Source organism: Erythrolamprus reginae, chromosome 2, assembly GCF_031021105.1.
Source record: "Erythrolamprus reginae isolate rEryReg1 chromosome 2, rEryReg1.hap1, whole genome shotgun sequence".
NCBI classification, from domain to species: domain Eukaryota; kingdom Metazoa; phylum Chordata; class Lepidosauria; order Squamata; family Dipsadidae; genus Erythrolamprus; species Erythrolamprus reginae.
Window position 1 is genome coordinate 133,834,575 of NC_091951.1, and position 26,253 is coordinate 133,860,827.

The window sequence follows — 26,253 nt, forward strand, 5'->3', positions numbered from 1 at the left end:
ACTTCTATCCATTATTTTCATGATGTTCCCAGCACAGACCAGTTGGGAGAAAGGTGCAGCTGAGCTTCCAGAATCAAGTAGGATATGCATCTTGCAGCCCACCCTGCCCCATCCACACATTGTGCCCGAACTTGAGTTGCTGCTGCCATCTGTAGGGAGGGAGCACTGGCTATGGCTGAGCTGCATCTTTTGGGGCTGTTCTGGACCAAAAACAGGATGCCCAGAGATTGAAAACAGAGTATGCGGAGGTGGTGTTAGGTAGCAGCGGCAATCCCCACAACCTGGAGCAGCTGATAGGCAGTATTCCAGGAGGCAGATCCAATTGCCAATCAGCTGCTCATGCTAAATCAAGCTGGGCTGAAGCTAACCAGGCTGTTTGCTACAAGGAGGAAAATTGCTGGAAGGCAGAGGTTGAAGGATGGGGTCTGGCAGGTGAATGGGTCTTTGGCAACATTCACTCTATAACACCTACAGACATTTCCACCCATGTTTGGGGGAGAGGGGAGGGAGTGCATCTTTTACACCAAAAATACAGTACATACCTTGAGCACCAATGAGACCCAAACTCACTGATAGCCTCAATTTGCAATGAATATTCAATTTTGCAGTTAGTAAGAGTCTTGGCTCAGGAGGTGCAAAGATAGGCAGGGAAATAATCAAAGTCTGGGAAACAGGTTCCTTGTCAGTCAACAGGACTGCTGATCTACCACCAGAATAGAACAGCTCAAAGCACACATTTCTGGTGGAGAGAAGTTCTCTGAGGGATAGACTCCAGCAAGAGTCTGGAATCTGGAAGACTAAACATCTGGTCCCGATGACTGACCCAAATTGGGTCATGCAATTCTTTCTCTAGTCACTAATCTATCTATCTATCTATCTATCTATCTATCTATCTATCTATCTATCTATCTATCTATCTATCCATCCATCCATCCATCCATCCATCCATCCATCCATCCATCCATCCATCCATCCATCCATCCATCAGATTTGTATGCCGCCCCTCTCCGTAGACTCTAATTCTGGGGGATCCTTGGTTTATCAAATATCTTGGGAGATGAAACTACTGAAGAGATTATATTGGAAGACCATGAATGAAGTTTGGGTTTTTACTGAGGCGACAAGAATGGCAAAGAGTTTTCTTATTGCATTTTCAGACTCTTGACAGTTCAGGGTTTGTTATTAGAGAAAAATGCTCAGAACAATATTATAGGTTGCTGTAAAAATTCTCCTCATGTAAAATCACACAACATAAATGGAACTACATATTTCAATTTAATCTGGGATTTTTTGGATTTCATGGCTCTAAGAAAAAGGATAAGGTCCTCTGCAACATTTTTATTTATTACATTTACATGCCGCCCATCTCAATATTGCAGTTTTTGGGCAGCTCATCTGTTACCAGCTGGTTGGGTCCATATTGAAGCTGGGTAGCTGAAGACTGAGCTATATGGCTAATTAAGGAATTAATGCCTCAGGAAGGAGAAAATGTCACCAAACTTGATTAAGAGAGTGATAAGTATGTCTCAATCCAACAACTGAGATTCACAAATTATTGGGAATCCTGTTTTCTTCCTTCAGAAGAAAGGAAATTTCATTTAAAGATTTATTTTGTTATCAATCTTTATTCACATCTAGAATACAAAATATTTCCTAAAATTTCAGTTAGTAATGGTACATTCCTGGCCTCTGGAATGTAATTGCACAACCGCCAAGGATTGCATTGGGTTTGTGATGTTAAAACAACAGGAAACGCCCAATTTAACTCTGACTTTGGCTTGGCTTGGAACTAATCAGGGTTATGTCTGGACCTGAGTAGGAAACTTCAAGAAATATCAAAGCTGAAGGTTTTTTAAAAACAGAAATCCAGAATGCAATAACAAACCACTTGTAAAATGTTGCCATGAAATTATCAGGACTTAAATTCATCTGAAGAGACAATCTTTTACCATCCTAAATTTTTAACTCGGCCTCGGTCATGACTGAACAGGATCAAACCTTTCAATTTGTACATTTCCATATATTTTGATTTAATTCCATTGTTCAATCAGGTAATTTAGAAGGGGACAGACTGGAGAAGTGATAAGAAACCTAATAAAAACCGTTTTTGCATCACTTCCAGAGCTGGACGCATTGAAGCCTCCTATTGCTTTTTCTTTTGACTCAGCAATAAATTAATGATCTCTCTGAACCTTTATCACCAGGTTTGCAATAGTTCACTGTTAAAAGATGCTAAATAAAAGTTTTTTTAAAAAAAATCTGTGGTTTATCATGTGACAATCAGGCACTCTTTTTTCAACCTTTTCACCTATCTATCTATCTATCTATCTATCTATCTATCTATCTATCTATCTATCTATCTATTTATTATTTGTTTTGTCAAGTACTATTGGTGGTATATAGAGAGATAATATTTATATACATACTAGTAAAAGACAAACTAGTAAAAGGACAGTGGACAGAAGGCACTCTTTACTAGAGCATTAAGAATGTTACATTTAAGCCAAGCAATTCCAAGAGCCTCCCCCCCCTCCCCAACAATGCTTTACTACCCTTTTACTTTGCAGGCCAATGGTAATGCTGGCTGACCATAGTGGAAGTTCTAATCCACTTCATTATGAAAGCTCTGAATTGAGTAAGGCTGTCATTACATGAGAGAGGAAGTCGGAGTCTTCAGAGAGGGGCGGCATACAAATCTAATAAATAATAATAATTATTATTATTATAATTTATTATTATTATTATTATTGTTGTTGTTGTTGTTGTTGTTATTATTAAATGGTGATATGATGATACCCTAAACATCTCAAGAACGGAACTTCGTATAATTTATAATTATTTTTGGAGAAAGAAGGTTGCACAGAAGTGTAGCAAAGTGAGGCGGAAGGGGAGGTATAACACGTTATCGCACATATTTTCCATCATGCTCGAAAAATATTTTTTCAAAGATTTTTTTTCTTTCGGAAGAGCAATCACAGCCTCTGGAAAAACAAACCAACCCCAGCGTGGCCCAGCACCCATTCACTTACTTGGTGCCTCATTGAAGCGCTTGATCGGAGCTTTCGGAAAAGACATAGCCAGCCCGCAATTTCTTACTGCCAGGACGAACAGAACAAATTCAAAAACCGAAGAAGTATCCCGCCCGCTTTAAAGCACGCCCGAATCAACCAATCGGGGAACCCGACCGATCAGTTGGTCAACAAATCAGGGCTCCACGGTAGAGCATGCGTCGTAGGTAGACGGACTGATAATTAGGCAATACAGACTGTAGATCTTTAATAGGAAAGATCGCGAAGCTACTTGAGTGCAATGAAATGTGAACAGAAATGATTGACAGTTTGAGGTTGTAAAGTAAAATGAATATTTTAGGTCCACTTTTTTTCCCTTAAGGATAAACTCCCAGCCTGTCCGGTTTTCAATAAAACATTGTATGTTGTCAAATGAAAATACATTTAATACTGTGCATATAGAATGCCGTTTCCAATACGTCAGTTAAATTGTGGATCTATTTAGCAAACTTCCCCAGCCTAGCATCTGGTTACTTCCAGATCAATCCTATTTGAACTTTAATAATCTGCTGGCCAGTCAATGATTTGGGGAATAGAGCTCCAACATTTATTTTTTATTTATTTGTCAAAAATATGCCCAAGATAGCAGGTATTGGTATAAACATAAACATAAGCAAGTAGGTACAGGTAAATTAGGACAATAGGACTATAAGATGGGGACTGTAGGCACAATGGTGCGCTTATGCACGCCCCTTACATCTCTCGATCAAGAGTAACGTACGTGATTATAATATTGAAGCATTGTTTCTAAACATTTTCACGCAAAATATTGATATTCTGAGTGAACAGCAAAATTATGTGCAATTTTATTTTAAAGCGACCCTTGTATTTGCACATGTTCCTTTTTACTAGCACTGGGCAAATAATTTGACCAAATGCAGCGTATAGAAATAGGGTTTTGTCAGTCTCGGTTCCCAGTATTGCCTCTCAGTAGTTCTTGACGTATTAGTGGACATTTTTTAAAAAATCATTAACCAAATGAAAACACATTGAGAGAAAATAGCTAGAAACTTCAATCAGCTGTTTCCACACAAAAGGTAGAATTGCGCTGTGATTAGTCGTGAAACCTTGTAACCGCGCACTCCACACAATTCTGGATCTACGGGCGGTGTCGTGAGAAGCTGGCGAAAGCCTGGCACGCTTGGCTTCACCCCCCCCCCTCGCTTTCTATTTCCGGAATAGTTTCGAAAGAGATGGGACGAGCAGCAGCCGGGCAAAGGCGCATGCGCCTTTTACAGGTTTGGGTGGCCATGTAGATGTCTGCGCCGTTCGAAGAGCGAAGCGGGCTTGTGCCCTGCGCCACTCCCTGGGGACGATGGTACCAAACGATGGAAGAGGTCTTCGTCGAGGTGAACGTGCCGCAAGGGACCCGCGCGCGGGACGTTGAATGCAGCCTGAAGAGCCGGCACTTGGCTTTGACCGTAGCGGGAAAGGAGGTGTTCAAGGTACCTCTGGCAAAACGAAAGGGAGAGAGCGCATTTCTTTCCATGCTACTTCGGTTTAGTCCTCATGATGTGATACATGAGAGGCGGTAGCACAAACTCAGTGCTGCGTGGTCTCGCATTGAGTTTTGCTTAATGCTTCTACTATGGTAAACTTTTTCGGCGGGGAGTGGGGTGACTGTGGGCGCGCGAATCAATCTTGACTCCTGCTGACTGCCTGGAGTTTTGTTGATACGATTTCCGAAGTGATTTGCCAACAAATCGCTTTTATCGTCATTTTATCATTTCCCCTAGAAACCAGGAGTCTGTGAGTTCATGCCTTAAGTATGAAGCGAGCTGGGTGACTGCAGGGACCATCAAGGGAAACTTGTGGACTGGTCTCATTGATTAGAAATCAATATCTCTATATATCTATGTCTGTCTATCAATATACACTGCTCAAAAAATAAAGGGAACACTTAAGCAGCACAATATAACTCCAAGTAAGCCAAACTTCTGTGGAATCAAACTGTCCACTTAGGAAGCAACACTGATTGACAAATCAATTTCTCATGCTATTGTGCACATTCAACTTTGTACAGAACAAAGTATTCAATGAAAATATTCAGATCTAGGATGTATTATTTGAGTGTTCCCTTTATTTTTTTGAGCAGACAATTCAGATTTTTAGTCAAAAAAAAGCCAACAGTAAAGCCAACAATACTCTTAGAAAAATAAAAATTTATGTTGTATAATCTTTTTAGATGCAGGTCTGTTTTGACAAGCTGATTAAAATGTAACATTTGTGCTAAGAGGTAGTCCTCATTTTATGACCACAATTGGGATTGGCATCTCAATCATTGAATAAAGCAGTTGTTAAGGTGTCATATGAATGTTTTGCTCAGTTGACCACAATCTCAACACTTCTGGTTGCATTGTTTAATGGGCTTGTAGAATGTTAAACAGATATAGTATAAGATAGGGAACAGGTCTGCTTTGGGGGTGGGGGAGGCCTTGTACAGACTACAAGCTAGTATTTTTCTGCTTATAAGATGAAATTCCTCCCTGCCAAAATTCAGAAAGGATTCTCATCATCCAAGTAAAGGGACCCTTCTCAGCCTGCACTGGGTTTCCTAGGGCTTTCCCCAAGTACCCCAACCATCTTGTGTGCCTTACCTCATTGCTTCTCAACTCAGGAGCTGAAAATCTTGCCTGCTGCAATGCAAGCAGGCACAAAGCTGAAATTCTTCAGAAGGAAGTATTTTCAACCAATCCAAAAACAAGTGAGAGTCCTCTTGGCAGGCGACGGCAGATTACAACCTTCTCTGCTGGCTTCCCCAATGAATTTCTGGGGAAAACAAGTGAAAAACAAGTGAGGACTATGGCAAATGGTGATTGCATGAGTGTGGGACACTTGAAAACTGATTGTAAATGTAAACACATTTCTACGCACCCAGACTATGTTCATGTGTGCTGATTCATTCTCTATTTTAGGTGTCACTAAACAGTTGACACCTTCATCCTTTTCAAAAGGGATCTAATTTGGAATTGAAGCTTCCCATTTTATTAGGATAGAGTCCAAGTGAAAGAAAAACAAATGGTCATAATTAAGCTTAGAATTTGGTACATTAGAATATTCAGGATGTCAATTAAAATAGCCAAATCTATCAAAGATGTGACCACCTCTTATACAATAATGTACTGTTAAGCATATTTTTATGACTTTTTTGATGATGTACTAAATCTAATATTTGTTCAGCAAAGTTTACAAAATTATATCCAAATCTATAGTATTTCTGTAACCAATATTTGTGACATTCAAATATTATTTGCTTTTGAAATGGGTCCTGTATATATTTGTTTCCTCCAGGGTAATCTATTTGACTCTACAATAGCTGATGAAGCAACCTGGACACTAGGTAAGATCTGTGCTTCTTTACACAACAATTTAGTTTCATTCACTTTCCTATTACTAGTTTGGATTTTTTTTTAAAAATTTTTTAAATCACATGGTATATGATATTGTTTTGTAAGGATATGAGAGATGTGATTTTGCTACAATTTTTTTCCCCTTTGGCAAAATTAAAAGTCTGTGTCTCATTTCTTTTGGCTGTGTTACATGAGGAAATTCATTAGCGAAAGCAAATATACTGGGAAGAGTTATTGATAAAGCTGCCATACATGGTGACTAGACACCATTAAAGTTGACATCAACCAGAACATAGAAAATAGAGAAGAACTGACCCATAGAATCATCAAGAGTCAGACACGACCTAATCGATAACATCATCATTTTCCTTTTCTCAAGATTTTTAGGAAAGCTTCTTAAGGTGGAGAGACCTGCATAAACTACCATTCTCATATTTTGGTTTGTTAAAAGAAGTGGAAGTAAAAATGAGTGCTGATTTCCAAGTAAATACATCAGCTATCTTGAGTTAAGATATAGTCAGATTTATTTTCTAATTTGATGGACTATTGAAGAAAAAGATGTATGCAAATGTCACAAGACAGCACTAAAGTCTTAAAATATTTATTGTAATGTCAAAACATGGAAAGATGGAAGAAAAAGAGAAACAGGGAAGGTTTCGTACCCTGTATTATACAAAGATTGACAGAATGCAATGATTAATATTTTGTTAATCATCATTTTGTTTCAAGTATATAAAAACAAAAAACCCCTAGTCTTCAGAACATGGGAGAATGCCAAAGTTCTTCCCCATGTTCCCTTTAAACATTTTGCTGATTTCTGATAACATGAAACCTATCATAATTAGTACAAGTTTCTGTCTGTTTTTTTAACTGTAAAGGAAAATAGGACTATACTCAGCAGTTTTATTGGGTTAATTGCTGGAATAAGTTGGGTTAATAAGTTGGAATATCATTAGACCTTGTTTGGAAGACAAATGAGGATGTCTACATAATTTGTGTTATACTTTCTTAGAGTTCAAAATATGAGCATTATGATTATATGCCATCAAATCAATGCTAAATCTTAGGGACCACATAGATTTGTTTTCAACTTTGTCTTCTAACGGTATACTCTTGGTTCTGTAATTGAGTCCATCTATCTAATCATCGTCTTCTTTCAAATAATTGTTCCAAATATAATTGTGAATAAATCCAGGTTTTTTTTTTCATTTCAAAAGAGGATCAAAAATTGATACGAATCACCCTAACAAAAACCAACCGTGATGCTGGAAATTGTTGGAGTTCTCTGTTGAAGAATGAGTATGCTGCTGATCCCTGGGTTCAAGACCAAATGCAAAGAAAGCTTACATTAGAAAGGTTTCAGAGAGAGGCAAGTCAATAGATATCCATATTGTAAAACAATGGTGGCCCAGTGATTAGAATGCAATATTGCAAACTCTGCCCACAACTAGCAGTTCGATCCTGACTAATTCAAGCTTGACTCAGCATTCCATTCTTTCTTGTCACTAAATTGAGGACCCAGATTGTGGGGGGAAATATGCTGACACTTGTAAACTCCTTGGAGAGTGCTGTACAGTATTATGGAACAGTATATAAGTGCTACTGCTATTTTCATTTAAAACAATGTTTCATAGACAAGACATTATAAACAAATACTACATACAGTGGTACCTCTACTTAAGAATGCCTCTACTTAAGAACTTTTCTAGATAAGAACCGGGTGTTCAAGATTTTTTTGCCTCGTCTTAAGAACCATTTTCTATTTAAGAACCTGAGCCTGGAAAAAATTTCCAGGAAATTTGAGAGTGGCATGAAGGCCCGGCCAGTTTCCTGCCATTCCCCCTTTAATCCCGGCGATCTCAGGCTTTTATGGGTTGCCTTAAAGTTTTGGATTTTTTTAAAATTCACCTCACCTCACCTTCCTTTGGCAGCGACTGTCCTCCTCCTCCCACCCAAATTCCGAGCTTTTATTTCTTTCCTAATGGGTTTGCACGCATTATTTGCTTTTACATTGATTCCTATGGGAAAAATTGCTTCTACTTACAAACTTTTCTACTTAAGAGCCTGGTCATGGAACAAATTAAGTTCTTAAGTAGAGGTACCACTGTATATCTTACACTATTATCCTAAATTAGTCCTATATTAATTTACCAGGATCAAGATTCATAGAGTGTACTTTAAATACATTCTGATATTTAATTTGGCTTTCAAATGTGTTATTAATTTTGCTAGAACACAGCTGGTTGTTTTTACATTTAGCTTTATTTAAAGAAAAGTGAGGGGAAGATAGAATAAATAATTTGCATAGGTGCGGGTTATAAATATTATGAAATAAATAAAAATAAATTATATTCAGGTAATTTAAAATTGTTTTTGTGTTTTTCAAGTGCTAATACAGTAAACAGAAAATGTTAAGAAGAGCACATAACAGAATTCTGTGCGGTCTTAGTTTGAAATATATCCCAGTAGGTGTATACAGTAAGAATATAAATAAAATGCTATGCCGTCTCTTTCAGAACCCTGGATTTGACTTCAGTGGAGCAGAAATTTCTGGAAATTATACCAAAGGAGGGCCAGACTTTTCCAGTTCCAGTTGCTACAAAATGACAAAGCATTAAGCTTCAGAATAGCTTACTGTTTTTTTTCTGGGCAGCTTTAAACCACAAAATAATGACTGTTACCAGAATTGTACTAATAGTAATTAAAAGTAAACATTTCATGCATTCTCTGAGCAATATTATTTGTATGATGTCACTGTTGTGCAAGATTAACAGCATGCAGTTTCAGTTGCTACTCTTTAAATTGTTAATTGATATGCCAATAATATTTTCTTTGAAAATTTGTGATCTGACAGATCACAGATTTTTTTTTAAAAAAACCACAACACTATCTGAATGCTCTGGCTTTCTCCACTGGCAAATAATTAAAATAACTTTGAAATATGGAAATTATTTTTAAATGCATGGTTGCATGAACACATTTTGAAGACTAAAAAACAGATTGCAATCCTGATAATTTGTACTAAACCAACTTCAGCACTATTTCACATAGAAGAGTCATCAAAACTTGTAAAGACAAAATTTGGTATAATTAATGCTTTCCATAATTTTGTCCCAAACTGTACTAGCAGTCAAACCGTAACATGCAAGATGCATCTTTATATTTAGCGTTCATAAATTTATCCCTGACATTCTTTTTTAAGAATAGAACTTCCAGTGTGTACATTCTCTTAATGAAATTCAGAGAACCATTTTAGCCACTTTATAGAACTATTTCATGCCAAGAAAGATACTTTTGTTGTTTCAACTATGGGCACCTTTGTGTTATATATAAAACTGGCTGGAACACGTAATAAAATAATTAAAGCATGTGAGCTTTTTCATGCGACATAGTTCTGCTTAGTTGTGCACTTATATTTTTCTGCAGCCCAAGATGTGATTTTTAGTCAAACATGTTACACCCTTGTTTAAAAGATCTGGGTTGTATCCTGTGATGCTCCTTTTTGGGATTACTCAAAAAGCTCCCTTTTGATTGGCTCCAGCATGTTACGAGTTTACGGAACAAGTGACTGGAAATCCATTTGGACAACATAGCATATATCCTTTGTTTATGTAAGAATAAAGTATAGTACATGCATCATATGTAATTAAAAATTCGAATAGTTGTACCACACTTTGCTTTATGTATGTACAGGGGATGGACAGAACAATGGAAACACTTGACTTTTTGGCATCATGTTTGAACATGATCAAATCAATCAAAACTTGGCATATTTTAAAGGGTTTTTTAATTCTGTTATTTGATATGTTTTTTTAAACTACCTTTTTTTTTTTAACAGAAATTTAAGGAAATTGGTTATAACCTTCTAGAAATGGCAGACCTCTCAGGCTTTCAAAGAGGCCAAATTGTTGGTGCTCGAATGGCAGGCACTAGTGTAACAGAAAGTGCCCGAATGTTTGGCGTTTCAAGAGGTAATGTCTCAAAAGTAATGACTGCTTTTGAAAGACAATGGAAAACGTCCTCAGCCAAGCACAGGTCTGGTCGAAAGTTGAAATTGTCTGAGAGAGGCCGTCGGACTCTAAAGCGAATTGTTAGACCGCAGCTCCTAAAATAACTGCAGAACTCAATAGACACGTACGGAACCCATTTTCCACAAAAACTGTTCGAAGGGAGCTTCACAAATCTGGATTCCACAGAAGAGCTGCAATTAGAAAACCTCTGCTCTCAAAGACAAATGTTTCAAAGCATTTCGAGTGGTGTAGAAACCACCAGAAATGGTCCCTGGAGCAGTGGCAAAATGTGATTTTCTCTGATGAATCATCATTCACCCTTTTTCCAACCTCCGGACATGTTTATGTCTGGAGACAGCCAAAAGAATCATTTCATCCAGACTGCCTTCTCCCAACCGTCAAACATAGTGGGGGTTCAGTGATGATCTGGAGTGCTATTTCTTGGAAATCCGCCGGGCCAATGATTTCCCTTCATGGAAGAATTAACAGCTATCATTATTTAGGAATTTTGGCCAACCAAATTCATCCTATGGTTCAAGAACTGTTTCCAGAGGGGGATGCCATCTTTCAAGATGATAATCCACCAATCCATAGAGCAAGAAGTGTTAAAGAATGGCACGAGGAACATTCTAATGAAGTTCAGCATCTCATCTGGTCACCACAATCACCAGACCTCAACATTACTGAGCATTTATGGTCAATTTTAGAGATTCAAGTAAGAAGTCAATTTCCACCACCATCGTCTCTAAAAGAACTGGAGGGTGCTTTAACTGAACAATGGGCTAAAATTCCTTTGGAAACAATTCACAATTTGTATGAATCAATACCTCAGAGAATTAAGGCTGAATTGCCCACAAAAGGTGGACCAACGCCATATTAAAAGATATTTTGATGATTTTTCAAGGTGTTTCCATTTTTTTGTCCACCCCTGTATATACTCATGCAGTTAGCAGAATGAGTTAATTATAGTCTGATTCACTCCCTAACCGAGTTTACACTATCTATAATTTTTGTATCTTTATGCTTAGACATGTTTAGTTATCTATAGTAAAGTTAAGTAGTAATTTTCATGTTTAAAAAAGATTTAAACTACCTCAGTAGTTTGTTCAATAGTGTGTTTTAATTGTACATTGCCAGGGAATGCTAAGTGTTTTGTCTGCCAAAAATTCAAGGCTGCTATTTCAGCTATTAAGATGCCACAAGGAGAACTTGTATTGTTTATACAAATTAAGGAATCAATAAAATTGATTTTGTATGCCTAAGGCAGGCTTGAAATACAAAGCATGATAAAAGAAAAAATATATTAAGCCCAAAAAACTTTCTCTCAAGTAATTATTGGTAATACAGTGATCCCTCGATTTTCGCGATCTCGATTATCGCGAAACGCTATACCACGGTTTTTCAAAAAATATTAATTAAAAAATACTCCACGGTTTTTTTGCTATACCGCGGTTTTTCCCACCCGATGACGTCACTCTCTTCCTTTCTCATCTTTCTTTCTCTCTCTCTTTCTCTATCTTGCTTCTTCCTCTCTCACACTCTCTTCCTCCCTCTCTCATCTCTTTCTTTCCTTCTCTCTCTTTCTCTATCTCTCCCCCTCTTGCTCTCGGGCGGCGGGCGGGCAGCAGCGAGGAGCCGAAGATCGGGGTTTCCCCTTTGCATGGGCGGTGGGGAAGACCCAGGGAAGGTTTCTTCGGCCGCCCAGCAGCTGATCTGCTCGGCAGCACTGCTGCAGGAGGACCCGTGTCCGAAAGCCGGTGAGAGGGGTGGATCGGGCGGGCGAGCGGTGGGCGGGCGGTAGCGGCGAGGGCGCCGGACGCGCTGGGGGGGCAGGGGCAGCCGACATTCAAAGCAATCTTTGTCGGCTTTCGCACTTTCATCGCTCCCCGGCTCCACCATCTGCGCATGCGTGGCCATGGAAAAAGGGCGCGCATGCGCAGATGGTGTTTTTACTTCCGCACCACTATACTGCGGAAAATCGATTATCGCGAGAGGTCTTGGAACGTAACCCTCGCGATAATCGAGGGATCACTGTACTTATCTGAAGATGTTGGGGGGGAGGAAATTGACATGGCACATCTCACAGGCAGGAAAAGTATGAAGGTTTTTGAATGATCTTTTCAATTCCTAGATGAATGTTGTTGAAAATCTGTAACAAATCTCAAAACATGCAACCAATGGAAACCAAATACAGTGGTACCTTTACTTACAAACTTAACTCGTTCTGTGACCAGGTTCTTAAGTAGAAAAATTTGTAAAAAGCAATTTTTCCCATAGGATTCAATGTAAAAGCATATAATACGTGTGATTGGGGAAACCACAGGGAGGGTGGAGGCCCTGTTTCCTCCCAGGAGATTCCTAGAGAGTCCCCATGGAGGTTTCTCCCCGCCTTTTCCGCCCTGTTTCCTCCCAGGAGATTCATAGAGAGGCCCCACTGAGGCTTCTCCCTGCCTTTTCCAGTTAGTTTCGGAAGCTCAGGTTTATAAGTGGAAAATGGTTCTTAAGAAGAGGCAAAAAAATCTTCAACACGCGGTTCTTATCTAAAAAAGTTCATAAGTAGAGGCATCCTTAGTTAGAGGTACCACTATATTGTTGAGCTGGAAGAAATCTATAAAGGGGTGTGGAAAAAATTCCATAAGAAGAAATTCTTAGCTGGCTACAGGAAACCTGAAATTTCTGCCATAGGTGTAATTTTTTAAACTTGTATGCCATCTGATTCTACAATGACTGACTATTGAAAGTCCAAAATGTAACACTGTCCAGTCTTTTGCACTTGCCCTATTTTACATTTTTTTAAAAAATCTCTAAACAATTATGCATTCAAATTTGCAGGAAAATTGTATTTATTAAAATGTACTACTTGAAAAGGGGAGTACAGTGATACCTCATCATACAAACTTTTCGAGATACAAACCCGGGGTTTAATATTTTTTTGCCATTTCTTCCAAACTATTTTCACCTTACAAACCCAAGCCACTGCCATTGGGATGCCCCACCTCCGGACTTCTGTTGCCAGCAAAGCGCCCGTTTTTCTGCTGCTGGGATTTTCCTGAAGCTCTCCTCCATGGGAAAACCACCTCTGGACTTCCGTGTTTTTGTGATGCTGCAGGGGAATCCCAGCATCACAAAAACGGGTGCTTCGCTGGCAACGGAATTCTGGAGGTGGGGTTTCCCAGTGAGGGGAGCCTCAGCGAAATCGCAGCATCCCCAAAACACGGAAGTCCGGAGGTGGGGTTTCGCATGGAGGGGAGCCTCCGGAATCCCAGCAGCGCAAAAACGGGCACTTTGGCTGGCAAAAGGAGTGAGTTTTGGGCTTGCACGCATTAATCCCTTTTCTATTGATTCCTATGGGAAACATCGTTTCGTCTTACAAACTTTTCACCTTACAAACCTCATCCCGGAACCAATTAAGTTCGTAAGTATCACTGTATGTGGTTTTATTCTCTACAGGTAGGGTTCCTAATTGATCTGCTAACTAAATGTCTTAAATCTAAACTAATATCATCTGTGAAGTTCCAGATATATTTTATTATTGGCCATATTGGCTAATATGTCAAAGCTGAAATCCACAACATCACACCACCATTGGTGCAGTGATTAGAATTCACTATTGCAGGCTAACTGCCCACAGCCACAACTTCAATCCTTAACCAGCTGAAGGTTGACTCAGCTTTCCATCCTTCAGTGGTCAATAAAATGAGGAACCACATTGTTTAGGGCAATATGCTGACACTGTAAAATCTCAGTATGTGTAATGCAATGTGGAGCAGTATATAAGTGAGTGCTATTACTAGCCATAATCCAGGACCAGAGTACCTAAATTCACACAACACCCATTTCCAAATCCAGATTAGTTGATCTATTTTAGAAACCAGCTAAGTTTCCAGAAGCCCATCTGTGGTGTAATCAATTCTATTAGGCTGCAGAATTTTTTTTTCTGAAAAATTTCTTGGCAATTGCTGGGTGAGCATCAAAGGTGGACCACAATGATTACTAGCAAAGTATATTCCAAGTAGGTGTCTGTCCTGGCATAACTAGGTCTCATAAACAAGATACATACTGTATCTCAACATATGGTCATTGAGAGTACAATAAATGAACATTTTGGAAAAGGTTTTTCTTTAAACATAATCCAAGTCCATCAAATCAATTCATGCAATTCCATTTCAATGTTTTATTGAAAGGTACTCTTGTTGCTTATAGGCATAGTAGAACATTTTAATAACGGGTTTGTTTATTCTTGACACTGTAAACATCATATTGAACATTGTTCAGTTTCAATCTTCAAATATTAAAGGCATACAAGATACAATTATTCATTTTAATAACATAAAGAATTACAGTTTGAGGAAACGTCCATCAGTTTTGTTCTGGAGCAGATTGCAATGAGGTAGAAAGAAAGAAATGGTTTGCCCAAATGTTGGATTAAACCAAAAACAAGTCTTCAGGTTTCTGTAATAGTAACAAGTCTGTTGAATTTGTTATTTTGATTCTAAAGACAAGCAAGTCAGCTTTAAGTGAGCCTTTAGGACAATGAAATTACACCAACAGTATATGTGCTAAAATTAAAAAGATAAGAATTGTTGCATTATTTTTCAAGTTTTTCTCCTGGCAATATAAGCAACTAGTAAAATGCCCTTGCAATAACTTAGGTAGAATACTAAATTGAACACAATACAACTACAGACACTATTGCAAAAAGTGATTTAAAAAGAACCAAAGTCCAAAAGCTTTTGAACATGTTGACACTTGATTTAACAGATCATTGCTGGGTAGCAACTGTTGCTTCCTTAAGTTTTTGACATTCAAGAAATTGCAATGCACAACTTGTTCTGCTTTAGCCACCTCAATTATTCATATGAATCAACTGATAATTATAAACAGAATGAGCAAAATAATTCTGCCTAACTATTAGCATCATTTCCCAAAATTCTTCCTAGTAAAATTCACTCCAACTTTGGGCTGAACAAAGCAATAAATACTATGGTATTGTAGCAAACGTTCTCAAGTTGGAAAAATACCGGTAATTAAAACTATTTAAAGTAGCATAATGCTAAATTCTATGCTTTTAAATTACAATATTTAACACAATGTTTTACTGAACGTTTTATTGTAATCCAAAACCCCAGAGACATTCCACAAAATACATGCTTAATATAAACAGCATTTTTATGCTTCTAATAGCAATGCAATAAAAAAGTTTAATCCAAACTGGGGAAATGCAGTAAAATTGCTTTGGCTTGCAGTGAAATGCAGAGATCTCAAATCCTGCTTAATTTTCACTACCAATTTTGGTACATGCAAGCAGAACTAAAGATTGAGGTGAAACACTCTGGGATAAATTAAAAATGTTAATTCTATTTTTAGACATTGCCCACATTCTCAGCTGGTGCCTGACTTGCATTCATGAAACAGCTTTAATTTCCACAGTGACTTTCCAACTTCTTTCAAATATACTTGGGCTACAATCTGAACTGTAATACTGCTTGCTTGTTAATACACTGTAAATACAGACCTCTAAATCTGGCTCTTGAACTCAGTATGATCTAGGACCAACATATCTTTAATTTAGTTCCCACACCTCTGTGAATCAAAGTTTAAAGCAGAGGTGGGGAACTATGACTCTTTTATGATTTATGGACTAAAACTCCCAGAATTCCTGAGGCAGCCATGCTCATAAAAGGACCATAGTTGCCCACTTCTGGTTTAAAAGAATTATCTAATTTTGGATTGATTTGGAATTTTATGTTAATTTCACAATCATAGTTACCATTACCATGAATCCAATGTAGCAACTTTCTCTTAATAATGTTCCTACTCTCACTAGAAAATGCATGCATACGGTATCTATTTTACTAGTTTAGTGATGGTTATGTTCATTTTCATATTCATTTTCTACCACCATTTAGTTCAGAAGTGCAGAATTATTAAGGATCAGGCTCTGACAACTCACATTTTCACATTTCTAGAAGGCAGATCAAAACAAAAGCAGCTGACTTGTTTGTATTTTAGCCCTAAACATTGTTTTATAAAAAAGTCTTCAGTTTTATTAAGAGTCTTGTGGCAACACACTATATATTGGTGTATAGCTCAGAACTAAAAAAAAAATGTGTTTGCAGTATTCCTGAAATCAGACTTTCCATGTCAGAAGAATCCAAGAAATTCTGTTTCAGCGCCGGAAAGCTTATATCCTTATTGATTGAACATATGTTGCCAGACAATGTCCCATCCGTTCTTTTTCAGGATTACCACTAAATCAAATAAATAAATAATGAAAATTATTATTGTAACATAAAATACACTGATGCAAATATGAGATGAATTAGCATTATTTATAAGTAATTCATTCTAAAAGAACAGGAATTTATCTCTTTTGAAGATTCACATTTTTTGACTATTCATCTTTATGTTATTAAACAAAATTATGTTTATATTACAGGCAGTCCTCTACTTACAATAGTTCATTAGAAGTTATGTCACAGAAAAAAATGATTTATGAACGTTTTCCCACACAAATGTTGTATCATTCCCCATGGTCATGTGATCAAAATTCAGATGCTTGACAACTGACTCATATTGAGATGGTTGCAGCATCCCAGTGTCACATGATCACCTTTTGCAACCTTCTGACAAGCAAAGTCAATGGGGACATTGTTAAGCCAGATTCAATTAATAATCATGTTAACTGTAGTGATGCACTTAACTATGGCAAGGAAGTTCGTTAAATGGCCAAAGTTCATGTAACAACTGCCTCACTTATCCACAGAAATTTGGGGCTCAGTTGTGATCATAAATCAAGGACTACCTGTAATGTCATCTTTGCTGATTGCATTGTCTTGGGTGGCAATAACGCTATCAGCAAAGGCATTGATGGAATGAAAGTTTAATCTACCTGAAAGCTTCCTGGTTTTGTAAAGATGAACTCTCTATTCTCCCATTAATGACGGTCTTTAAGATTGCAAGTAATCCTCACTTGCTGACCACAACTGGAGATAGCCAACTCTGTTGCTAAGCAACTCAGTCACAAAATGAAACATTTACAGCCCACTAACAAAACTAATTTCAGCTATACTTACAGCTTAGAGCCAGTTTCTCTATTGACTTTGTTTGTCAGAGGCTGGTTATGAAGCAAATGGCAATTACATGACTGTGGGATGCTGTGACCATTGTAAAATGTAGGCCAGTGCTAAGCGCACTGAATCACAATCTCATGACCATTTGTATGGTGTGATGGCAAGTTCAAAAAACGGTCTTAATCAAACAAACAGTCGGTAAGGGAGAACTCTTATGTACTAAAGTACATTTATATGCATATAAACCATACGAAAACTTCACATTTTTATTTCTCATAGTTTATGGGTTTTACTTCTTGATTACTGCATGCCCATCTACTATGAACAGCTTTTTGTGCCATTTTAAACTGAAGAATGTAGGCAAGTAAATTAGCAAAAAAGGATATGAGTAATCTATACGAGTGCAATTGGGATTGGCCACTATATAGCACAATGTGATGCTGTTGCTAAGTAAGATATCATGTAACTACAACCTGTGATTTCACTGCCAGCTTCTCCAGTGTTGGAAGTCTGCTGTGAAACTCTCAAATGATAATCAGGTGATCGGAAAAACAATTCTGATAATTGTAAATTGAAGGAATTAAACTTAAGGTTTTCAGCTCTTTTGTAACTGAACAGTAGCTAAACAGGGCAGTTAGTAAGCAAGAACAACTTGTATACTGAAGCACATTAAAAAACTTGAAAATATAGAACAGACTAGATTTCAATAGCCTTTCTATATGATTTCTTTATAAATACCTAAAGATTATTTTTTTTCTGGACCATATATATATATATATAGTTAAAAATTCCATCTATCTAATTTTTTTGGTGTAGCTTTTAAATTATTCCTATGACACCGAGTTAAAAACATCTTTAGAAAGTTCACCTTTTAAGGACCAGTTTCTGGGATTGTGGGTAGATGGGCAATTCTGTAATAACTGTGTTTCAGTTGTTGGGCTGTGCGACCAGACACAATCCATTTTAGCTTTTGTCCACTTGGCTTAGAACATTTGCTTGAGGAATATTCTGAGAGGCACTTTGAAACAAGTTCTTTCCAAAAGGAAAATTCCCTACTATTTATCTATAGAAAAAATGGGAAATTAAAAACCAGTCAGTACCACTCATAAGCAACCAATGCATTTCAATGAGGATCAGATAACGCATAACTGACACACATTTATCATGTGTTTAAAAAGGCTTATTCAATGCATAACTTTAGTTTATTCAATAAGATTTTAGGTTGTCAAGATTTTTTTACTAAAAACTCTGGAGATATAACTATGAGGTTAAAGATTTAAAAACTTAAATTTATTGAAGGAAAATACACCAAAATGTGAGCAAGTTCACAATTAGTTATTAGTTATCTGTCATAAAAATTATGTACAAGATGTTTTAGGTAAATAATTTTAAAAAGAATTCTAGAATGAAGATTCACTAGAAAAAATGAGGGACAAAAAATAAGACTACTGTACACAATATCAGTGTTTAGGAAAACTATGTTTTCAAATAAATTTATGAAAAATGAAATTTTAAAGTTATTTACAATGAAAAAAGAATTAAGAGAAAAAAAGAATTAAATATATTCATACACATCCATCTACAAAAAATTCAGAGATGGGATTCATCAGATTCTGACCAGTCCTGGAGAACCAGTAGCGGAAATTTTGAGTAGTTTGGAAAACCGATAAATACCACCTCTGACTGGCCCTGCCCCCATCTATTCTCTGCCTCCTGAATCCCAGCTGATTGGGACAAAATGGGGATTTTGCAGTAACCTTGCAAAATGGAGGGAGGGAATGGAGATTTTCCCTTGCCATGCCCACCAAGCCATGCCCACAGAACTAGTAATAAAAAATTCTGAATCCACCAATTAAAATTGGATTCATTTGTAAATATAGTCCATAAAATAAAACTGAAAAGATTCTCTCTCTCACTAAAAATATCTCTAATAGTTAAAAAAAACCCAATTCCCTTCCAAAATATGTAAAGATTTAAATAAACTCATAAGGAATGATATCATCGAAATAACTTCAATCCAAATTAAGAATTTAAAAGTCATATTTTGAATTATGTCCAGAAATATTTACTTGCCAATGTGTTTCCTACAATTAAATCCACTCATTTCCTTCATTGCAGCAGAATAAATAATCTGAACTTTCCAAATACTTTGAGAGAAATAAATAATCCGTTTAATAATCCAGTTTTAAGACTTGAAAAGTTTTCCATTTGGTCTTTAGGAAATGCAGGTCTTCACAGCCCTGATATTTTTGATATTACCATTTAAGACTTCATTTTCTTAAAAAAAAATTACATGTATACCATAATCTAAAAATTAGTGAATTTATATATATATAACCATGTGGGTCAAATAAAGTAAAATCCATGAATATGCACACAAATTAATATGTGATCTGGAAAACAATGATTGCCTAGTGTTACATTTGATCACATCATGGGGCTAATTCAACAAATCATGGCTTATCTATAAATTAGCCTATGAACCTCACCATACCTCCACAAAAAGGTTTATAAACTTGTAAGTTGTAAATGTTTTCATTTACAACATTCCGACTCAGCTTGCCTTCATTATTACCCAAATATCAACACCCTTAATCCAAAACTATATTATTTCCTAGTGTCAGGTTTGCCCTTTAACCACCATTCTGCTGAGCACTAAGTGACTTTCTGATTGGAACTCTATCCAGTTACTTCATTCTATTTTTAAAAGTAATTAAACAACCGTACTATTTGCTATGACAAGAGTTAAGCCACATAAGTTATTTTAACATTTAAAAGAAAAATAACCATTGTTAGAGATATTTGCAAGAGATTGAAACTGACTCCAAACATACAATTGAGATATCTTCAAAAATATTTTCCGCAAGAATTCTCCTGAAAATTATTCTGTTTCTCTTGCCACTTGAATAGCCATTTCCACCGTCCTCTAACTAAAGCAAACATTTTTAGATGAAAGCAACCATTGGTTGATATATACCTAGCTTAAAGAAAGCAGTCATCATATTTCTAAATTAATAAAATTAGAAGTAAACATATTGAATTATTCCTACCTTGGAATGTATTCGCAGACATTGTATTTTTTCAACCAATTCTGGTACTTTCTCCTTTTCAGCTTCTAGAGCCATTATTGAAAGTGCCAATACTGAAGGCTAGTGAAAAATAAAATAATTAAGATTAAACAAATATGTTAAGCTTTTGCAAAACTGCTGAATTGATCATTAATTGATCATAATCCATACCTTTGCTTTTGAAAGAATAAGTCTGCAATGGCAGGCCTTTAGTTGTGCTTCAAGTCTCTCTAATTTAAAATTATCGTTCCTGTATAAAACAAAGGTTAACTTGTTAATTTTCAATATTTTTATATAAGGATTAGCACAAAGTAAAAAATAAATTGAATAGTTAGAAGATATGAAAAACAGTCATAAAGCGTTTTTTTTACTTAATTTAAATGCATACTACCTAATATTTAACACAGCTCTAAATTATCAAATTATTTTTAAAAATCATGTAAATATAACCATGTTTCACTCATACCATATTTAAAAACAGTAATTAACAGTAATTCAGACTTGTATTACATTCAACTAAAGAATAGTGTTTTGGTAGATAAATCATAAACTCTTTTTCAGAAACTTGCTCTGATCAGAGAATGAGTAAACTACAGAGAATTAGCAAAATTGAATACTGATTGCTCTTTACTTTCTGTTTTCACTTGGTTCCTCCTTGCAGTTCTTGTACTATGATCAAAGCTACAGAAGGACACTTTTTCCTGCATTCTGCAGGATTCAGGTAAATCAGGTTATTAAAGAATTGGATTTATCTGCATGCAGATGAGCTATATTTGAATGAAAATATTTTTCTAGAAACCTCAAAGAAAGTTACTATTTAAGGGGCAAGAAAAAGTACATTAGTTCCACCCTGTAAGCACTACTGTAATCTAACTATGATAGCATGGCAAGAGTGAATACTGATTTTCCATAAATGTAGTAAGTGGTATTTATTCAACCCTGTTTCAGATAGGTCAAATCTGATAGGATTCTAAAACACATCAAACTGCTGTGTGTGATTAATAGAATTGTACATAAGTCTTGTAAATATTAGTACCTCTTAAAACCAAAGTGTCTGTCTGCTATAATGTACATATATTGGGTATTTGTTTAAGAGTTTCCACCCCATGATTAAAATTTGAATTGCAAATGCATACCTGGATTATTTTAAAAATAAATTCTTGGATATTTACTACACCTTGTTGGCACAAAGGACATTTTCTCTCCATAATTTTTTTCTTTGGCCTAAAGAAATTGACACTTCCAAATTGGTCCAGAAAAGGACACTTACCTTTCACAGTTGATGCTGTCACACAGAATTGAATAATAAAGTTGAAGAAACTGGACAGCAGTTGTTGCTTTAACTTTTCCATGTAGCTTCTCTAAAAGAATTCCCTCCATTCTCATTAGGTCACTTACAGTAAACCGATACTGACTTATTCGGATTAAGTCACTAGCTAATGGAATATTGCTCTCTTCTTCCATGACTTTCACAGCCAAATAAAAGCAACTTAAGCCAACACAGCCCAAGTATTTTGGTTGTACCTAGGAAAAGAAAAGACTTTCAGTTGAAGCTAGTTTATACACACTGCTCAAAAAAATAAAGGGAACACTTAACAACACAATAAAACTCCAAGTAAATAAGACTTCTGTTAAATCAAACTGTCTACTTAGGAAGCAACACTGATTGACAATCAGTTTTACATGCTGTTGTGCCCATTCAACTTTATACAGAACAAAGTATTTAATGAGAATATTTCATTCATTCAGACCTACGATGTGTTATTTCAGTGTTCCCTTTATTTTTTTTTGAGCAGTATACTTAGTTTATATACATTGCATTGCATTGCAAACCTACAAAGTAAATATTATGTAAGTCAGTTGGACTTTTGACCTAAAAATGTTAAGATTGGGCTATCTGTTTTCTACTATGCTATGTTTTAAACTTTTAGAGTGTTTATATTCAAGAAAATCAGAATTCCTAGTGTGGAACCACTTTAGTACAATGCAATGAATTTGTCTATTGTTCACAAAAGTAAGCTTTCATGTCTTGTTGTTCAATGTCAATCAAGCTCTTATCATTGTATATTATCACTTAAAGCACTTCAGGTTCAGTATAATGGCCAGAAAGACATCAACCTATCTAAAATAGTACTTTCTAAGGCATGTTATTAAAGGGATGCATTTGCTTGGAACTTCTCTCATCTTCATTAAAGAACCCAGTACTTTTAAAGACCACACAGATCCATTAAGCACTTTCCTCCAAAACAGGTATAAAAGCTTGAAACAATGTACTTTGCATAACGCCAGAGAAAAGTCTATTAAGTCAATCTTCTGCAATGAACTAGAAATTCCAGGAACGACACTCAATGAACATTATGTGAGTTGCAGTCAAACTATCTAGTACTGGGCTACAAAAGGATAATCTGCATTTACCAAAAGGAAAAAAATAATACCCTGGTACTGTTAATAAGACTGGCAAGGAAAAGGTTAAAATAATCATAGTAGGCTCCCTTGTTGGTCTTTATTAAGTATCCTGAAAAGTCCAAATATAATTGGTATTAGTAAGGATATTAAGCCATACTAGCTGCTATAAGTTCTGCTATAAATGCTCCACCTATGAGCTGTTTATCTACTATATTCAGCTAAAAATAAGTGTTGATTCCATTTAATAAGATTTACATGGCAAAATTGCATTTAGGATTAAACTAATGCTGTAGTGATAAAATTCTCTTTGGCAGCTAAAAACCTGAAAAGCAAATTGGAAGCACTCTGTAAAATCTTGCATCAAAATAGAAATCAGCTTATACTGTAACTTCATAATCTAAAAACCTACCTTCATTTTTGATAAAAAACGATCTAAGTAATTCACAGCAAGAGAAAACGTCTCTGTGCAAAAGCCAAAGAATTGAATCAAACTAAGCAGGTCTTTCACTTCAAAATCCCGCAACCTTGCTGTCATCCGGAGCCCATGATCATGACTTGATTCAATCATTCGCAAGCCAGAGAGCTTTGGCTGATATCTTAATTCCTGGTCAAGCAACGCACTGAGCCGCACTAGTAACTCCTGAGTCCCATTTGTTGCAAACGTATCAATCATCTGAAATACAAAACTTAGATTAAGCAAAACACTCAAGAGAAGTTCGCTTTTGTCACCTTTCTGCAAAGCTACAGAGACACGGATGCATGTCTACTTTTAACCACATATCTAACATTTGCAGAACTAACACAAACAAAAAGACGCTTAACAAGAAGGGGAAAATGAGCAGAAGTGGTTGGATTAATTGAATAAAGTATATAAACTGAGTCTCTGAAGAGGTTTAAAAATACAATTATGCATTAATTATAAGATCCCTTATCTACAGTGCTGGTTTTCATACATCATGATCCCACCTTAAAAATTGATTCCCCTTGGCCGTCCTGTTTTATGTATGTTTTTTTGGGATGTATGATTGTTTTTATATCAAGGGTTTTAATTGTTTTTTTTAAATCATTGGATTTGTATTGCATATTGTTGTTGTGAGCTGCTCCGAGTCTTCGGAGAGGGGCGGCATACAAATCTAATAAATAAATAAATATTTCTCTATTTATTTATTTTTAAGTGAAACATTTAAACTGTAATTCTATAAATGGCCTATGATTTAAGCTTTTAAGACACTGGGAAGAGAGTAGCACAATAGGATGAAGCCCAGGATTTATTTACCAGTCCATTAATTCTGTATTAGTTAGAGCACTGCTGTGAACGTTCTCCTGACTCCCCACACTTTCTTCCCCCTTGCTTTCTCTCTCAGTAGGAAAAGATTAACCATAATTTATTAGAGGATCCCTAGATAATAAATCTGTTAGATTAGCCTGTCAGCAGTATCTAGCGGCTCCTATAAGCCTTGGACTTGACTGAGCCGCCAAGCGGCTAAATGGGCTTACGGTTGGAAGACGCGGAGTTAAATGTGGCCAAGTTTAACCAAATGAATGTATCAAGTAACATCTTAATAACATTCTGGATTTATCTCACACTCGCTTTCCTTTTGGGACTCCTTATTTGGAAAATATAGGAAACCTTTCATTTCTGGTTCCTCTCTGCCCCACTCCCCCCTCTTCTTACTTCGTATTATTTCATAGACATAATATGCTTAAGTAGACCCTGTTAAGTTAATTATCTCTATTAACGATACCAAGTTCAAAGACATGTCTGGACTTGCTCTCTCGACCCATACAGCACGCTGATTGCCACTCGCCAGTAAGAGAGTTATTGTATGGTGAAATAAATAGCCCAGCTCCCGGAATTCCAGCCTCCTACCTTTATCCTAAGAAAAACAGTCGGAGTCTTCAGATAATCCAAGTTGAAACAGAGAATAAACTATGAAATTAAAAATATATATAAATAAATAGCTACCGCTAGATTAAAAATAAATAAATTAGACTTTTATTTACTTTGCAAAAGCACAAAACTAGAGCGACGCCTGAAGCTTTTTTGGGAAGGGGTGGGAAATCGCGCGAAGGTTTCCCACCTCTTTCAGCTCCGATAAAAACTAGATTCTGCAGGCATTATTTCTCCAAACTCCGCCCCGGCTTTTATAGAAAAAAAGAGAGAATTCTTCTGATTGGCTATTGTCTTTATCTAATAGACCAATCAGAGCCCTTCAGCCCTCAATTTACTCCAATCGGGAACTGAAAAACTATATGGAGCGTCTGTTGTGCCTTTATTAGTAGTAGCGCGATCGCCGGCTTTCCGTTGAATTTGGGGAAAGACAGAATTAACCTGTGTTTCAGCTTAAGGTAGATTTGTATGATCTTTGTTTTTCTAGAGGCAATCCTAGGAAACCCCCACCCCATAAGTCCCCTTTATCCGTGGGAGTACGACTGAGCGAATGAAAGAATTGCACAACCACAATATCACAGGTGATATTTACTCAGGCGTTCGTTTCAGACAAGACAATTGGACAAATTGCTATGACGATCATTCCAACCTACTATAGGAAAGTAATAGAATCGCACTACATTACAGGCTTGTCATAACACCTGTCAGTTATGTCTTGTCCATCTGTAATATACGGCGATACGTGTTCGCGCAAGATATGAGTGGGTGACACTATTTAAGAATTTGCCTCACTTGATTAAGTTCTCAATTGAAAATGCACTATAAATTGCTGCTTTGGTAGGGTGTGGAATAGATGATCGAATCACTGAAATAGTTTGTCATCTGGCTTGATTTATGCATTACAGCAGGGGTCCCCAACCACCGGGCCGCGGACCAGTACCGGGCCGCGGGGCATGTTGCACCGGTCCGTGGAGTCAGCAGCTGCCAGTCCTCCTGCCGCCACCCCCTCCCTCCAGTGCTTCATCTCCCGTTGGGAAAGAGGCCTCGGGAGGCAGGTTCTGCCGGCCACAGGGCGATGGACGGGACAGAGGGGCGGGAAGGACCGGGAGGCTCAAGCCTCTTTTGGCTTCTGCCGTGGCACACCTTTGCGTTTTTAGCTGGGGGGGAGGCAGGAGGGCCGGCCTGACCCCCTCCCTGCAGCGCTTCACCTGCCGCCGGGCAAGAGGGTTTGGGAGGCAGGTTCTGCCGGTCACAGGGCGATGGCGGGAAAGAGGGGCGGGAAGGACCAGCACCCCCATGCTTAATCCCGCCCCAACCACACCCCTTTCCGCCCCCACCGGGCCATAGAAAAATTGCCTAGCTGAAACTGGTCCCTGGTGGAAAAAAC

At 37.1% G+C, this 26,253-nt stretch overlaps 3 protein-coding genes across 4 annotated transcripts in view; 1 reads left to right on the forward strand and 2 right to left on the reverse strand.

The window, feature by feature from the left end:
• Window positions 1-3,214, reverse strand: part of HMMR (hyaluronan mediated motility receptor) — a 29,553-nt gene extending 26,339 nt beyond the window's left edge. The window contains exon 1 of the mRNA XM_070739478.1: window positions 3,030-3,214. Coding sequence (XP_070595579.1) covers window positions 3,030-3,075 — 46 coding nt within the window. The 5' untranslated portion in view covers window positions 3,076-3,214. The remainder of the gene's footprint in view (window positions 1-3,029) is intronic.
• A 1,060-nt stretch (window positions 3,215-4,274) lies between these two features.
• Window positions 4,275-11,331, forward strand: NUDCD2 (NudC domain containing 2). Its single transcript, XM_070739479.1, has 4 exons — window positions 4,275-4,513; window positions 6,360-6,408; window positions 7,636-7,787; window positions 8,935-11,331. The coding sequence occupies exons 1-4, from the start codon at window positions 4,325-4,327 to the stop codon at window positions 9,034-9,036; spliced, it is 492 nt and encodes a 163-aa protein (XP_070595580.1). The 5' UTR covers window positions 4,275-4,324; the 3' UTR covers window positions 9,037-11,331.
• Window positions 11,332-14,587: 3,256 nt separating this feature from the next.
• On the reverse strand, window positions 14,588-25,114 carry CCNG1 (cyclin G1). Of its 2 annotated transcripts, none has more exons than XM_070739480.1 (7): window positions 24,846-25,114; window positions 23,385-23,648; window positions 21,840-22,093; window positions 20,741-20,819; window positions 20,552-20,650; window positions 18,370-18,564; window positions 14,588-16,679 (listed from the first exon to the last, which is right to left on the reverse strand). In XM_070739480.1, exons 2-6 carry the CDS (start codon window positions 23,646-23,648, stop codon window positions 18,373-18,375), a joined length of 888 nt encoding a protein of 295 aa, XP_070595581.1. In that variant the 5' UTR covers window positions 24,846-25,114; the 3' UTR covers window positions 14,588-16,679; window positions 18,370-18,372. The 2 variants fall into 2 exon arrangements, with proteins under 2 accessions (XP_070595581.1, XP_070595582.1); XM_070739481.1 differs by having other exon boundaries at window positions 24,980-25,093.
• Between the last annotated feature and the right edge of the window lie 1,139 nt (window positions 25,115-26,253).